This window comes from Adiantum capillus-veneris, chromosome 4 (assembly GCF_014529385.1).
Source record: "Adiantum capillus-veneris isolate H3 chromosome 4, ASM1452938v2, whole genome shotgun sequence".
In the NCBI taxonomy this organism is placed as follows: domain Eukaryota; kingdom Viridiplantae; phylum Streptophyta; class Polypodiopsida; order Polypodiales; family Pteridaceae; genus Adiantum; species Adiantum capillus-veneris.
In genome coordinates, this window is record NC_140934.1 from 124,007,669 (window position 1) to 124,024,541 (window position 16,873).

At 44.4% G+C, this 16,873-nt stretch overlaps 1 protein-coding gene across 1 annotated transcript in view; it reads right to left on the reverse strand.

The window, feature by feature from the left end:
• Positions 1 to 16,063, reverse strand: part of LOC147459934 (ASI1-immunoprecipitated protein 1-like) — a 61,635-nt gene extending 45,572 nt beyond the window's left edge. The window contains exon 1 of the mRNA XM_086509924.1: positions 15,357 to 16,063. Within this exon, the coding sequence (XP_086366050.1) occupies positions 15,357 to 15,851 (495 nt within the window). The 5' untranslated portion in view covers positions 15,852 to 16,063. The remainder of the gene's footprint in view (positions 1 to 15,356) is intronic.
• Positions 16,064 to 16,873: the final 810 nt, after the last annotated feature.

Below are 16,873 nucleotides of genomic sequence, written 5' to 3' on the forward strand. Positions count from 1 at the left end.
TTTGGCTTGAACGGGCATTTAACCTTGCGCGCAGCCACACCTTAGGCAACCCTTGGCCCTTGTTGGGCATATCCCGCAGTCAATGCATTCCAAGAGATTCCGTAGTCAATGCATCCCAAGAGACCACATTCCGAACATGAAGCTCTTCAAGCACTTTTTGTACTTTACGAGACGTACACCACATTTGGTGTACATGTATACTATTGTAGTACCGCTGCTGGCAATATACCCTGCTATCAATGCACTGCATGAGATAACATTTCGGACAAATTCTCCTTGAGCACTTACTCTTTTGCATTCCAAAACCCTGGCTGCAACTCATTAACCGAGCGGACCGGAGTGGTACGGAACCAGCCCCCAATGAATCTTTATCAGCCAATATCTTGGTAACTGGAACTCCAATCACTGATCTGAAAAGACCGACGCGCTCCACAAAGTGAGCACTTTAGGCCCGTTCATTCATTTCATTTCTTTCATCTCAGCCGCACTTGCCCAATCCGGTACGGATCTGCAATCAACTTAAACTTCAAACTACCATAACTTCTTCACCGTAGCTCCAATCGATGAGCCGTAAAGACAAGCCGGCAAAGCACTTTAAGCACTTCAACTTGGATTAATAAAATCCCAGCTATGACCACTTCAAGAATACTCACTGTTTAGCATTACCAAGACATCTTTCGGCCCTTAGAGCCCATCTGGCACACTTTTAGCTTATAAATTGGCTTGTTAGCAAGCCCTTATAACTGCTGAATAATCATTCAGGATTCTAATACACCTGATTGGCTTCCCTTTGCTCATTTTCTTTTCATGGGAGCGGAGCGGCACGATACCGGTGATGCCATCAATTGGTACCACGCATGGCAAGAGGCACAGTTAGCCGTGCACCTAGAGGAAGCCGACGAATTCATGCCCCTTTCCTTTAGTTGGGCTGATTTCCAAGACAAGCTCAAGGCACGGTTTATGCCACCTCAGTACCTAGCATGATTGAAGGACGATTGGCGCGCTCTCAAGCAAAATGGTATGCCGGTTATGTCTTTTTCTAATCGTGTTTTGCAGCTCAGCACTCAATTACGCAAGTCGGATGCGGAGCGTAAGGAGGCATTCCTTTATGGATTGGACGAGTATATCAAGTATGATGTGGAGGTGCTCGATCCAATCGATCTCAACAAGGCGGTAGCGATTGCTCTCGCACAGGAGATGAAGCACAACAAGGGAAAGCCTAAGGAGAACAAGATTTCCACAAGTACCTGCCAGACTTCTCAGAACCCTCAGAATGGTAAGAACGGTAACTCTTCTAACCAATCTTCCAATAGTCTCTCAGAAAAGAATTCTTCCAATGACCCTAAGGATAAGGCTAACACAATTGCTAAACCTAAGCTCACTCCAGATGAAAAGATAGCACAAGGAATTTTAGGACGATACATCATGTCGGAAGAGCAAAGCAGTTATTCTAAGGAAGGTCGTTGTTTTCATTGTCACATTAAGGGTCACATAAAAAGAACATGTCCTAAGCTTGACTCTAACGAATCTAAAGAATCCACAGAACCCAGTTTCTCTGTCAATGCAATCAATGACAACACGAGTGTGCCCCAAGTTTCTCCTGACCCTCCCATTGATGAGTCTCTCATTATGGTCATATGACAGGGCAGTGTTTTGTCATATTGTTTGACCCAGGCAGTATGCATGATCAAATCAGTCCCTCTCTTGTTGAGAGAGCCCGCCTAGAGGTTAGTCAGAAATCTCCTCTCGAGGTCTTTGGCTTCGCTCCCAATATGGACTCTCTCATCACGAAAGAGTACCTTGATGTATTGTTTACAGTTCAACAAGCTGCTTTCCATAGTAAATTTTTTGTCTCTCCTCTCTTCGGATGTGATATGATTTTGGGCATTCGATGGTTTCGTGAGCATAACCCTCTCATTGATTGGGCGGAAAATACGTCCACTTTCAATGCCAAAAGTGACTCTCCCATTGTCATTCGTGGAGAGCAAGTTGTTCATTCTCCCTCTCTCATTGCGAATGTGCAGGCAAAGATTGAACGGATTCAGGAAAAGGAGACTCTCTCAGTCTCTTCTTCTCCAAAGTATGACACAGAATTTGCATGATGATTTGAATGATAATGATGAGCATGATGATTTGGATGACACTGACAAGCATGATGATTTGCATGATCAAGATGTGATTTCTCACAAGCATGATGATTTCCATGAAGATGACGTGATTGTTCACAAGGATGATGAGTTAGTTGATGCTTTTTCTAGCGAAGCTAACCTTGTTGTAGATTCAATCAATCACGAAGGATCGATCTTGGCTCTCGAGCCTAGGTTCAAAGCACTCCTTCAAGAAGAACCGATCTTGGCTCTCGAGCCTCGGTCCAAAGAACCCTCACAGGAAGTATTATGTGTTCGCATGATTAGTACGCACGCATTGTACGAGTGTTTTATTTGTGATCGTTTCCTGTATTGTCGTCAGCGTCTTTATGTGTCCCTTTTCCTATGCATGACATATTGTACGTTGAGCACGAATGTCTACGGATTGTTCATGAAAAGCTGAAAAGTATGCATTCAAGGAAGTCACATTCCATGTCCATTAGGGAAAATTTGAACCCACAAAGGGGCCTTATAAGGAGTTTGGCTTCCTCTCTCATGTCCAAAACGGACGTGCGGTAAAATTTTTGCAAATCAACTCTAATCTTGGTGGAGATTTGACAGTTAGAATTTAACAGTTAGAATCTACTCTTCAAGCTCTTTCTATTGATATATAGCACGCCATGAGATTCCTCATATTTTGAAGGATTCGAATTTTGATTCTCTTGTGATGTGACAACTCCGTCTATAACCTAGAGAATAAAAAATAGAATCTTTCAAAATATGAGGAATTGCACAGCGTGTTATATATCAATAGAAAGAGCTTGAAGAGTAGATTCTAACTGCCAAACCGTCGCCAGGTTTAGAGCGGATTTGCAAAAATTTTACCGCACGCCCGTTTTGGACATGAGAGAGGAAGTCGAACTCCTTATAAGGTCCCTTTGTGAGTTCAAATTTTCCCTAATGCTCTTCCTTCGCATGACACATTCGTAAAACAAGCACATGACAGTATGAGCACCAAGCATGGGCATTTCCGTTGTGAATTGCCACAGTTGATTGCTTCAGATCAAAAGAGAAAGATTCGATCTAATTGTTTGCATGTGTGTGAACGGTTTGGCACTCCGTCTCTTTGTTCATCTACATTGCATGCACCGTCTATTAGGACGACAAGATTTTTTCCACTCACTTTACATGGAATAGATATGTTCATGGTTTTGTGTTGGAAATGGTTTCAGGAATTTTCAACCATGGAGATTCTTGAGAAGAAAGAAGCATGACTCTCCACGAAGTTGAAGCATTGAAGGAGTCACAGAAGACTGTCGCTTTCGGCGCGGCCCAAAGAAGCAAGCGTTGCAAACCTTTATGAAGTTAAGTACCGCACGACCCACAGATCCGAGTGGGCCGGCGAAGAGTCCCTTCCCGGATTCCGGATGCTATTGGCGATCTCTCGACGCCATACAATTCGATACCAGTACCTCACTTTGAAAAGGAGGGGATGTCACATGACACATCCAAACCTATGTGTCCGTGGACAAGCTACAGCACGACAAGGGTTCTGTCAGTCCAGTCATACTAGATTAACAAGTGTTCTGGCACTTTTTGTGAGTCTGTTCGCAGACCGTGCATGCCCAGGCACTTAGTGTAGATGCATATCCTCTGGTTTCACACAGCATGATCATAAACATTCCCATCAAAATCCATCAGAACCTTCGGGGGAATTTTCAAGTGTATTTGACCTATTTTTCCTATTTTTGACATTTTTCACTTATTATTTTAAGTGACTTTTGTTGGGAACTGAGTAGGGCAAATTGGGTAAAAAAATATATAAGCAAACCAAGGCTAGCACTAATTGGCAGAAGAGACAGCAGGAGCACCTTGCTCAATAGGCAACTTCTCAGCAAGATCCTCCCCTTGGTGGCGTTTTCCCTCCAAGCAAGACACCCCTTCACCTAGCGTTTTTCATCAGCAAGTCACCCTCGCCATCAGATTCCAGCACTTGGCATTTTCAGCCATAGCTTCATCGCCAAGGCCTCTCAGCCCTAGCGTTTTTCATCCAAGCACCCATCGCCACAGATCTCAGCCATTGGCGTTTTCAACAGGCCATTGTCGCCCCCCCTTTCCATAGCATTTTCAGCCTCATAACAGCAGCAAAAGTTCAGCAAATAAAGATCAGCAAACCAGCATTTTCCCTTGCGTTTTCAGCAGTAGCAGATTTCAGCCCCTGGCGTTTTTGGACGGTAGGACAAGAGAACCTATTTTCAGCCCTTAAATCGGTCTCGTCATCCCCGTCGTCAACATCGATCTAGCCTAGATTTGCATCAGTCACATGCACCCACTTTGTACCAGTTTGTGCAATCAATCGTTGACCACTCTCGCCAACGAGAGAGGGGCCTTCAGAGGAGGGTTTTACGTCGTCTCTGGTGTCGTATTCTCTTCTCTCTCTATCTCTCAGTCTCATACGCTTTCACGCACAGTGTCCATTCACTTGTTTGTGATCATTGCACTCTCTCATTAAGAACGGAAGGCTCTCCCTTCCATAAGAACAAAAGGAACCTTGAGCACAGTACGGGCACTCATCTTGAGAAAGAACAACATTCATTCCGCTGCACCTTACAGTCTATGGACGTAGATCCACCTTCATCGAGAATCTCCTTTAGAGACTGTGCATGCAATGTAGATGAACATATAGACGGAGTGTCAAACCATTCATCAAACACACACAAACAATGGAATCGAAACTTGTCTTTCTGATCTAAATCTATTAACTGTGGCAAATCACAATGGAAATGCCGATGCTTGACGCTCAATCCTTCTTGTGCTCTTTCGGATACTGTGTCATGCCAAGAAAGAGACATGGAATGTGAATTCCTTGGGTGTAAACATTGCATCTTTTCATGAGTAATCCGCATACATCCGTGCTCATTCATGAGTGAATCGTGTTGATCGTACCATATGGCATGCCTATGAAAAGGGATCACATAAGGACGGTGACAAAAATACAGGAAAGCAATGCGCACACATAATACTTCCTGTGGGGATTCTTTGGACCTCGACTCGAGAGCCAAGATTGGTGCTTCGTGATTGACTGAATCTGCAATGAGGTTAGCTTCACTAGACAAAGTATCAACTAAAGCATCATCCTTGTGCACAATCACATCTTTGTCATGCAAATCATCATGCTTGTAAATAATCACATCTTGATCATGCAAATCATCATGCTCGTGAATAATCACATCTCGATCGTGCAAATCATCATGCTTATCATTCTCATGCAAATCATGTGCGTCGTGCTTTGGAGAAGACAAAACTGACAGAGTCTCCTTCTCCCGATTCTTTTCAATCTACACCTGCACATTAGAAAATAGTAGGACCAATTGTTGCATGCTCCGGTCTCTCTGCGCTTCACGATCTTCAGGCTCGCGATCCAATTCGGCTTTTCTTTCTTTGTGCTCGCGATCCATTTCTACTTTTCTTTCGTTGTGCTCACGCTTTATTGCTGCCATTCTCTCGTTGTGTTCACGATCTAATTCTGCTTTTCTTGCTTCTTGTTCACGATCAAATTCTGTCTTTCTTTCTGCTTTTCTTTCTTCGCGCTCGCGCTCCAAGGCAGCTCGTTGCGCTTCGTGTCGTAACTTCATATCCATCATCGTCTTGACTCTGCTTTTCTTTCTTCGCGCTCGCGCTCCAAGGCAGCGCATTGCGCTTCGTGTCGTAACTTCATATCCATCATCATCTTGACCAAAGCCTCCATAGGATTTGGTGCAATCCTTGGCGTAGATGGGGAAGGGGGAGGGTCGGAAAAACCTCCTGGTGGAGAAAATTCTTCTTCTCCACTTCCATGCTCACCACCTCCATGCGAAGTATCCATTCCGCTTCGGGTGATGACCATACACTGAAGTCTTGGGTTCTTAAGTTCACGAGGAACTTGGGTTCTTGTGGTTCTTGGGTTCTTGACGGTCTTGAGTTCTTGAGGTTATTGAGTTCTTGAGGTTCTTGAGGTTCTTCTTTAGCTTGCAATCTGTGTTAGAGAAGAATCTTCTCTTACTCGAGCTCTACTCTTTTCCGCGGGCGCACCCCTTGGCGGCCTTGCGCTCACACCAAGGTTGCTTTTTGCCACCTCACGTCGATTGGCCGGCCGCTAAGTGCACAGTCCGCTCTCAATGAGTGAAAAGAGAAACAAGGGGAGGCTAGACAAGCCCTTCTTTCTTGGGATTCCTATCACTCTTCAAAAACACGAATAGGAATCGACACGACTAAGAGGACTTGGGTTACGTGCGACCACAATAAGCCAAAAAAAAAAACATTCTGTGGTTCTTTCCTTGAGTGATACAGAAACACTGCCATAGCTCTGATAGCAATATAAGGTGCAGCGGAAGTGAATGTTGAGCTTTGCTCAAGATGAGTGCTCCGAACTGTGCTCAAGGGTTCCTTTTTCTTACGGAAGAAAGAGCCTTCCGTTCCTTTAGTGAGAGAGTGCAAGTGGTCACAAACAAAGTGGAAAACACTGTGAATGAAGGTGCGCAGACTAAGAGATAGAGAGAGAAGAATACGAGACCAGAATGTTGTCAAATCCTCCTCCAAGGGCCCCACTCTCTATGGCAAGAGAGGTCTATGCTATTGATTGCACAAATCTCGTACAATGGTCTAAATGCAATGGTCTTGCCCACGATGTCGACGACAATGAGGACGACGGGCTGACATCTGCAAATCTTCTATCTGCTGAATTATGACTCTATGTCGGAGACGAGACAATGCGACGACGACGCGCTGAAAACGTAGATGCTGAAATCTGCGAATAGCGGGCTGAATCTGCAAACGCTGACAGATCTAACCGTGCGGAGAGGATCTGCTGCGGGAAGGTGAGATCTGCGAGGTTCGAGGGCGACGGTACTGAGTCGTAATGCTGAAAACTGAAAATGCTGATGCTGTGGCTGAACTGTCGCAAAGGAACTGCAAAACGCTAGATAATTTGCAGCTCCAAAAATGCTAGGGCTGATCTGTTGTCTTGCTGCAAAAACGCTAGGGAATCTGCAAACGCCAAGCTGATCTGCAATGCTGAAAAACGTTGGGGCTGATCTGCATTTGATGAAAACGCTGGCTGATTCTGATGGCTGAAAACGCTAGGTTGCCTGCCGGGGGGTCTTGCTGAGAAGGTGCTTTGTTGGACACTTGATCCCTGCTGCCTCTTCTGCCAGAAAGTGCTAGCGCTAGGTTTCCTTATATATTGACTTAGCCAAATTGCCCTACCCAGTTTCCCAACAAAGTCACTTATTAGAAATGGCTAAAATAGGGAAAATAGGTTCTGTGCACCGTAAAATGCTCCTGATGGAATATGATGGTAATCTGATAATCATGTTGTGTGCAACCAGAGGACATGCATCTACTCTAAGTGTCTGGGCATACACGGTCTACGAACAGACTCACAAAAGTGCCAGAACACTTCCTAAGCTAACTAAACTGAACCCTAATCATGAAGCAGCTTGTCCACGTACACATAGGGTTAGATGTGCACGTGACATGGAATAGTCGAAGCCAGACCAAAAGCCTCAAGGTAAAGCTCTAAAATCCAAGGAGTATATGATAGGTCCTCCTCCATCCATTTCGCATCCGATGCCGAATAGTTCTTAAACTTGACTAAATACCGGCGTATCAACTTATCTTTCACTTTCCTTTCCTTGTGAGCCAATATATGTTCTGGTATGAGAATCCCCTCTGTCTCTTCCACCTCAGATTGCTCCTCTGGCTCCCTGACCATTGGCACCTCACCTTTGAAAGGTCTCACCAAACTCGCAAGAAATGCATTGTGAATCTTCCAAGTATTTGGTAACTTCGGTCTGCAAGATACATCATTTATCTTGTCATGAATTTGGAAAGGGCCATAGTATTTGTTATGTCCCGCTTACAAGAGAGGGGATCTAGCCTAGACGCCGTCGGGATGGGCGTCCAGTGTCCGAGCGGACGTAGTGTGAACACCGCCAATACGGCCGGTCATTATTATAAAAGGGAGGTCAAGGCCTCATTTGTAGTTATTGGCCCCACTGGCAAAGTGCTAGTGGTTAGCCCGTGAGGCTAGGCGTGCGCGAGGTCACCTCGAGGAGGTGAGGTCGGGTGGTATGGGACGTTCGATCTTACACGTGCACACCTACGTCCTCAGACGCTAGCCCCAGCACGCGGGTGCTACTTGATGGTGGCTATGGTCAAGTGGTTTGGCCGGTGCGTGTCTGTAGGCGGTCCGTGTAGCCGGGAGATCCTCTCCGCGTGTTCGTTCCATGGTATCAGAGCCGACTTGGCTGCAGGAAGGACCACGTGCAGAGAAACCCATTTTTCAACCCCTTGCCTCTCTCCCATCTGCTCGCCTCGGGATGCTCACGCCGACGTGTAGAGTTCCTCAAAGTTGAACTTTTTGCGACCAAAAACTGCAGAAAAGGCCCATTTTCGCGTGAAATTCCCGATTTTTCATCGAATTTCGCCATGGATTCCTCCAGCTCAGATGTGCAACGTGACGACGCACCAAGTAACATTCAAATTCCGTTCTCGCATGCTCTATACACATGGATCACAAGCGCACTTTCCAGAGCCTCGACCAACATATATCTGCTCTGGAAAACGCGAACATTCTATCTTGAAGGGGCCGTGCAAGGGTTTAACGCCCGGCTTACTGCTTTGGAAAAAATGGCTCAATCAATGATTGTGTGTATTTCCGAGAGCGATACCCATCTCCAACAATTGCGGACGCAGATTGTTGCTTTTGGGCGCTCACAGGGTGGTCCTACTGCCACAATTCCGTACAAAACTACCAATTTCTCAAAGGAAGAGGAGTGTACGGAATTGGCCATAAATAGTTAGCTTCACCAATGGACCACATATTTTGATCTCCATGGGGAGCATGATGAACGGAGGATTCAATCGATTCCCGTCACAAAACGGGCACCACGTGCCAATAGAAAAGAACAAACTGAACAGACTTTTAGCACTTCAATAACAATTGAGCTGAGAGAGAGAAAGACGACACGCGACACGGAGTGGCGGAATTCCACCCCAGAGAGTATTGGCCCCAAACCTTGGCGCCCCTTTCGGTATTTCTTTATATTACATCAACACAGAACAAGCCGGTACTCCAGACTCTGCACCTTCTCCAAGAAGCATGCCCGAGAATGAGCCCATGGCCTCACATATTTAAAGGCCCTAGGCCCAAAAGCAGTTTACATGAAAAGCCTTCTAACTCAAAAGCATCTGGTCCAAAAGCAATGCCCAAAAAGCTGCCAGCGTAAATCAAGAAACCCCGTACAACTGCCATGTAAGCACTGTCAGCACAAAACGCGGAAATCCGTACAGTCTGCCACATCATCAGCCAACGAAAAATCACGAGCGTACGTACAGCTGCCATGTCATTAGCCAACAGAAAATCAAGAGCGTTCGTATAGTTGCCACATCATCAGTTTTTTTTGCAAGTCTTGGTGTGTGTGTGCGTCTTGCTTTATTTTAATTCCTTTTATGTCACTTGGGTCCCATCGGACAAAGTTCCCATAAGTTGGTAGGACGTCTTCTTCTGTTACTTGTTCTTCTTAGGGTTTAGGCCCCTCGGCCGGGATCCGGCTTTATGTTTCTATGTCTTGTAACATACATATGTGAGCATTTGTGTTGCATTGTGATGTGCCATCTGCTGAATGTTCCTGATTGGATGAGGTTGCCTGGGTATGTAATTTTAGTGCATCAAAACACCCGTGGAAGATCAGTGCGGTCTGGGTGTGATGGCTAATCTTACTACGCCAGCATATCAAGAGTTTCGAACTAGACGAAAGGAGAAGCCACCTCCTTGATCAAAAGAGCCGAAAGGAGAAGCCAACTCCTTAACCAAAAAAAAAAAGAGCAAATTGATTGTCCCTCGGAATGTCCCTCGGAAATGTTTGAGCTAACTTGAGTTGTTTTGCAGATATGCTGTGATCGCGGACAATTACTTTCTTTCAAGAAGGGGGGATGTCACAAACTACTGACATGTCAAAGCGGGCCATGAGCTGTTCAACGACTCCCTATCACTCCTCCCGCAATAACCTAAAAAGGTATGGGCCATGAGATATAGAGGCCATTTACAACCAGACCGCAGCCTACGTCGTTTGGAGGTGCTGAAGCAACCACTGCTCAAACTTCTTAATACTCCCCTCGCAAATAACCACAAGGGTCCGGGCCATGAGTAACAATAACAATACTCCCCCCGTAAATAACCACAGGGGTCTAGGCCATGAGTAACAACACGATACTCCCCCCGTAAATAACCACAAGGGTCCGGGCCATGAGTAGAAACAACACTTTTGTAACAAACTTGGACACTCCAAGTCGAGATTCTACCGCGACACGACAGGAATTCACTTCAAAACAGTTCACAATTCCCAATTGATTCGACACGGCCCGGCCGGCGGAGTTCCGTGCCTAGAGATATTAGCCCCAAAAACTCGCGCCCCTTTCGGTATTTCTTTTTGTATTAATCTGCAACAAAAGTACAAGGGAGTGGGATGGTCTCACTCTTAGACTCTGCGATTACAATGCTTTCAAGAGGGGGGTATGTCACAAACTGGTGACGTGGCAGCCGGACAAGGTGTTGTGGCTTGGCCCTGAACATGGGGGACTGCCCAGTACACACACTCTCTTGCACGAAAACCCCCTCCCCCCCTCAGCTAAATGATGACATGGATGCACCGTACGGACTGGCCCGCTTTTTGCGGCGCATAACACGGAATTCCGTACAACACGTGGCAGCCTTTTGCGTGGAGAATTTATCAGCCTTAATTGCTTTTTGGCTACACAATTTGAGAGAGAGAGAGAGAGAGAGAGAGAGAGAGAGAGAGAGAGAGAGAGCTCTTTTGCTTTATTTCTCTCAAGAGAGAGCCTGTGAGAGAAAGATAGCTTTTTACCATCTTTTGGGGCTATGCTTTTGGGCATCCCTTGTAAATCTATTTAAAAGTAGCCTGGGCTCTCAATTCTCAGAGCATCTGCACGCAGAGTCTAAAAGTGAGTCCCGACCACTCCTGTGTACTTTGAGTTGCAAATTAATATAAAAAGAAATACCGAAAGGGGCGCTAGTCTTTGGGGCCAACATCTCTAGGCACGGAACTCCACCAGGCCAGTGTCGAATCAATTGTGAACTGTGAACTGTTTTGAAGTGGTTTATTGTGGTGTTGCAGTAGATTCTAAACTTGGATCCAAGTCTGTTACAACTTTTCAATCATTCAATACTCCCCCCGCAAATAACCACAAGGGTCCGAGCCATGAGTATAAACAAGCATTCTCAAACATCATTTCTCACTACTCCACCCAAGAGTAAAATCACCAATCATTGAAACCAATATTAAAACCAGAGTCAGAAAATTCAAATCGGCACCAACACAGGTTCAAAACAGATACCATCCATTTCAAACAAATTTCAAACAAGATCACCAAACAAGTTTAAACAAAACTCAAACTTAAAAAGCAATCTCGACATCAATCGAGCTCAAAAAGTCGATTGTCTTTCCATCCTGAAACCTGCACCAAAAATTAGGGTTAGGTTCTTTCCATAAGGTCGTAGCCGAGCACAACATGGTCCATCAGCTCTTGGACAGACAGTGTTTCTTTGGCGGCGATGGTAATCCCAAGATAGCAATCGCACTGGACCTCAAAGGTCATATGCTCGTGAAGAGACATCTATTGAGAGATAACGAGAAATTTCAAGTTATAATCTGCTAGGGCTTCCATGGCAAGCATTTCAGGATACCCCACTCTGCCAGAAGTTGCACTCCAAAGGAAGATGTCAAAAACCATATAACTTCGAGCAAAATTTTTCTTGAAAGCTTGCCAAGTCCTTGGAGTGTGCGGCTTGGTAGCTATAGAGATCAACATCTGCATGGCACTTCCTCTGAGAAAAACAGCAGCTCGAAACAAGATCCTTCCCTTGCAAGTGATCTTTATGGCTTATGCCCTGAAAGACATGAGCAGTGACGACAGGAGCGCGCCCGATGCGCGATGAAGTAAGGGTGGGAGTAGCTAATAAGTCCAGGGTCGGAGCACCAACATAAAATTTCCAATGAACTTTTGAAAGTGCGATCTTACCGACCTCTTCGCGAAAAGCCTCACTCCTTCAACGACGGGTCACACCCCCTCATGCTACGGTTGCGACTCTTCGTCCAATGGTTGCAGCTCTTCGCCGAAAGGATGTGTCTTTACGTCTAAAGTTGTCTCTTCACCATTAGACATGTCTTTTCATTTGTCTCTCTTCGTCTTTTATATAAGCAGTCTATTGTACTTAGTTTTGAAGCATTCATTCAATCAATCAAACATCAGTGTTCTCGTCTCTTGAGTCTCAGTTTGATCTTAAGTATGAAGTTTTAGTCTTAAACATAGGATTAGCACCACTAATCCTCACACCAAGGATCCCCAGTACCCGAAGTTCTTGACAAAGCATCCACTTGACGAGGTGCACTCTCGATGGCGTGCCGCCATCCGTTTGCCTCTCAAGTTGGCTTTAGAGAAGAAATCTACACCGGCGGTACCAAGAGAAAGGGTGTACTCAAAGGATTAGTTTTAACGAAGCTGTAGAGCGACAAGTCAGTACTGAGTAGACTCATAAAGACCAAGAGGTAGTCATGGAAGAAGAGTCGAGAAGCAGACTATCACGGCTACTCGGGTCACAAATTTACCATTGAGGCCACCAGTAAACCAAAGAAATGTGTTCGATTTGAGGATGATCCCAATTCATCATCGTCCTCTTCTGACAATTCAAAAAGTTGTTCTTTTTCTAACTCGAGTGAGTGATAAGAACACAAAGAACAGGAAGCAGAGGAAGACTCAAAAAAATAACAAAGGCCAGAAGAAGGCAAAGAAGAGAAGATCCCGTAGAAAATCTTAGAAGCACTTTGACAGTTCGGATGAGGATTCCTCGTCCTCTGAGAGTTCGGATTCCGATGAGCCGATGTATGCAACGAAGAGAAAGTAGATATCCAAATCTAGCCCAAACTGGAGAAAAACCAAGAAAAACCAGCAAGCTTCTTCTCTCTCAATCAAGTCTAAAACAGCACCGGATTAGCAAATATTGAGCAACCAACGTGGTTGTAACACCTAGGGCTTTGATACCATGTCAGAATAGACAGTGGAAGATGCAATGAAGAGAAGAACTTGCCTACAATCCGGTGGACACCTCGACTCCAATCTGGCTCGAGTCCAATAAGATCCTCTGACACTAGAGAACACCTTCAATGCCACATGAATGAACAAGGCACCTGTGGTGGAGAAGAGAGATCACTCAGGTAGAAAGAGATAGGACCTATGTGTGAGAGATAGATAGATAGATAGATTGTGTCATCGTCCACAGAGGTCAGATATGACCTATGGGACCAAAGACAAAACATTACAAACGAGGGGGGATTTTGGGATACATCTCAGTTAAGGACTGAGGGTCCAAAAAGAAGGTGAGATAAAATAAGATGAATAAAGTCTATGCAGAAGGGGGTGAGAAGGGATCCGGTTTGGGAGTTCGAAACTCTTGAATAATGGCTTTACCTCCTAGACTGCCCATTTCCCTGTTGTGCGCGCTTCTCGCATCTTTTGTAGTTCTGTCTTCTTTTGCTTGAGTTGAGCGGGTGTAAGATCTTCTGCAAACCATATTTTGGTGTCCTTGAGAAGCCTTGATTGCTCAAGAAATTTGATTCAGTCCACCTTGGTTTTGAAGGTATAGATTGCATGATTGGTGCGAGGTTCGTGTGTAAAAGAAGTGATTGTTGCTGGTCACACTGTACCATGGGGATTGCGGATTGGATGTGGGCAGATGACTCGTGATTGAGGTCTCCCTCCCCTTTCCAATCGCTTGGGAGCCCACCAATGCGAACATCGAGGGCGATATCCTCTTGCCGTTGCCGTTCACGTAACGTGGATGCCACACGGTCTTCGACCCTGCGAGAGATTACCTCTTGTACTTGAGTTTTGACCTCCTTTGTGACGGTAGTCTCTACTTCTTCTTTTGCCTTCGTGAATTTGATTTCTATTTGCTTCAACAGAGAGAGAGAGATCCGGAAAATGCTCTCCATGTTGATAACAAATTACTCATACAATTGACCAAGGGTGGTCCGCTATAGATCTGACATGCCCCAATGGATAAACCCGAGGTACACATAACTACGACTGCTACTACCATCACCTCCTGCACAGAAGACTATTGGCAAGCCATCCACATGGGTACCACCTCTGAGATCTAGTGTATCTCCTCCTGGCTAGATCTAGATCTGGATTTGGGATGAGAAACTCTGCCATTGCATGACCACAAAGCCTGTGTAACGTTGCCCTGAGGAGAGTACTATACCGTAGAGAGGACACCTACCGAGTGGGTAAATACATGGCTCGTACCGCCCGAAAAGGTACGTCTACCTCAAATACGACCAAGCGCAACTACAAAGCAGCCCTCACTCCCTAAACTGCTCTAGAGAGATACTGGAGCCACCACCAAACACAAGATGAAACTCTAACAAGCAAGACATAAATCGTGGCTTATTACTTCCCAATCAAAAGTGCTTGAGCAAAACAAAAAAAGAGATATCAATGAGTTAAAATCCCACACATATAATACATGGGAGCTCACATAAGATGCACACTTTTAACAAAAAACCCCTACAAGTAGACCAAATAATTTTTTAACTCTAAACCAAATCAACTCTTCTCTAGAACCAAAAGTGGTTTAATGCTTAGCAAGTTGCAGCACAGACATAAATTGTGCTTGAGGGCTAAAAGTCGATCTTGCATATTTAGTAAACTGAAAATGTTAAATTCAACTGAACCGCAAAAATATTATGTTATGTTTCTCCGTATAATAAGCTCCAAGGAAAGCAAAAGCTACAAAAACTTTGAAGCTCCTTTAACAGGTGAAAATGCTTGCAAAGCAGCACTTTACATGGAACTTCCTCACTTTCAGAACACATTTGTGAACAGTAAAGAAATCTTAAAAGAGATGTCTACACCTTCTACCAGATCCCTTTTGTTTTGGCAAGAGCCTCAACTGTCCTATTTCAGCTTTAATTGGTAAATGCCGCAACTTTTACAATTTGAATTAGCCTTACTTCAAGAGACAAAGCAAAGAAAACCCAAATAATTAACCAAATAACTTTCACAGCAAACATTACTATAGTGTTAGTTTCAAGATGACAACAATAGAAATCATTAAAATAATGATCGTATGCAAGAAACAATGACAGGTATCCCGCCAATGCTGGTAAAAAGACTTCCACAAAATGAGCTACTGGAAAGAAGACAAACCTCCATAAGATAAGTGAGTTCTTGTGCATGCTTTTTAGCTAGCTGCTTGAATTCGTTGTACTTCTCCCACTCAGGATCACCAGGCTTTACCCATTCACAAGTGCGTTTAGTGCCACTGCTAGGCTTCTGAGGCCTGTCAGGAAACATAGTAGCCACTGCATGTAGGGCTCGTACTGGCCTGGGAACTCCCTTGATCATGAATGGGTGCTCTCGAATCTCTTTCACAGCATGGCTAGCTTCACGGGGGGTCTTCATTTCCACAATAACCCGCTTGGCAGCATGCTTGGGGTCGAGGGGGTCATTGATAATATCTATGGAAACAACAGTACCAAATTGCCCAAGCGCAGTTTGGACCATCGGAATTGTAGCCTGAGGGGTCACATCCTCTAACATCAGGCACCGCTTCACCTTTTCTTCAAACTTCTGATATTCAGATGGTGCGTTTGACGGAGAGGGTTTCTTCTCTGAAGAAGAAGGCTCCGCTGCAGGCCCCATAGGCTCAAAGTAAACCCTCGCCGGCAGATTCTCTGTAAACCTAGTTCCTCCTTGTTCCGTCCCTGCTAGCGTGCACTTTCTTGCCCCTACTTGCCTCCGATTTTAGGAACGGCAATGCCTGTTTCTCTGCTAGCGTTTGTAAGTTGCAGCTTCCAAGCCTTCTTCGCTGCTTCTTTCTTCACGACCATGACGATTCTGTGCTACTCACAATTTGCTCATATTTTAAAAATTTCCCATGTTCAAGATTTTCTATCTTTATTCCTTTTCGACAATTGGGATCCATTTTTGAGTGCTTAGCATGTAATTTGTCACAAATTACCTCATAAAAAATGGCAACAAGGTCTAAAAATAATGAAGCAATTCATCTCCAAAGCGTAATCAACTCAAATTCTCGTTTTAGCGTCTTGTATTGATAGACAATCTGTTTTCTTATGAACAGCTACGATAAACATATCTTTGGAGAAATATAATCTCACAACCAAGGGTCTTTTGGGAATTTTTCAAATATGAGGGGTATTTTTGGGATTTCCACAAATTAGAGGGATATTTTGGTAATTTTAACATTTATTTCTTCAATCTGTGTATAAATAAAGCAATCAACTGCCAAATCGTGAATTAGTTTCTTATGGAGAATTAAAGAGAATGCTCAGTGGAGTGTTTTCTTCCAGTTTGTAAAATTGAAAACTTTCTATTTTTTGAAGCAAACAGTTTTCCCAGAAAATCAACCGACCTCTCTCTCTCTCTCTCTCTCTCTCTCTCTCTCTCTCTCTCTCTCTCTCTATCTATCTATCTATCTATCTATCTATATATATATACATACATACATACATACATACATAGATATATATATATATATATACACACACACACGAAAGTGGAAACCAAAAATCTCTCTAAGCCTCAATAACACACATGTTCCTCTCACTTTTCCCTATCTCTCTCTAAAACACATAAACATTCAAGATTGTGACATCTAATTGCCACACACACACATATGCACAAACAACAACATAGTAATTAAC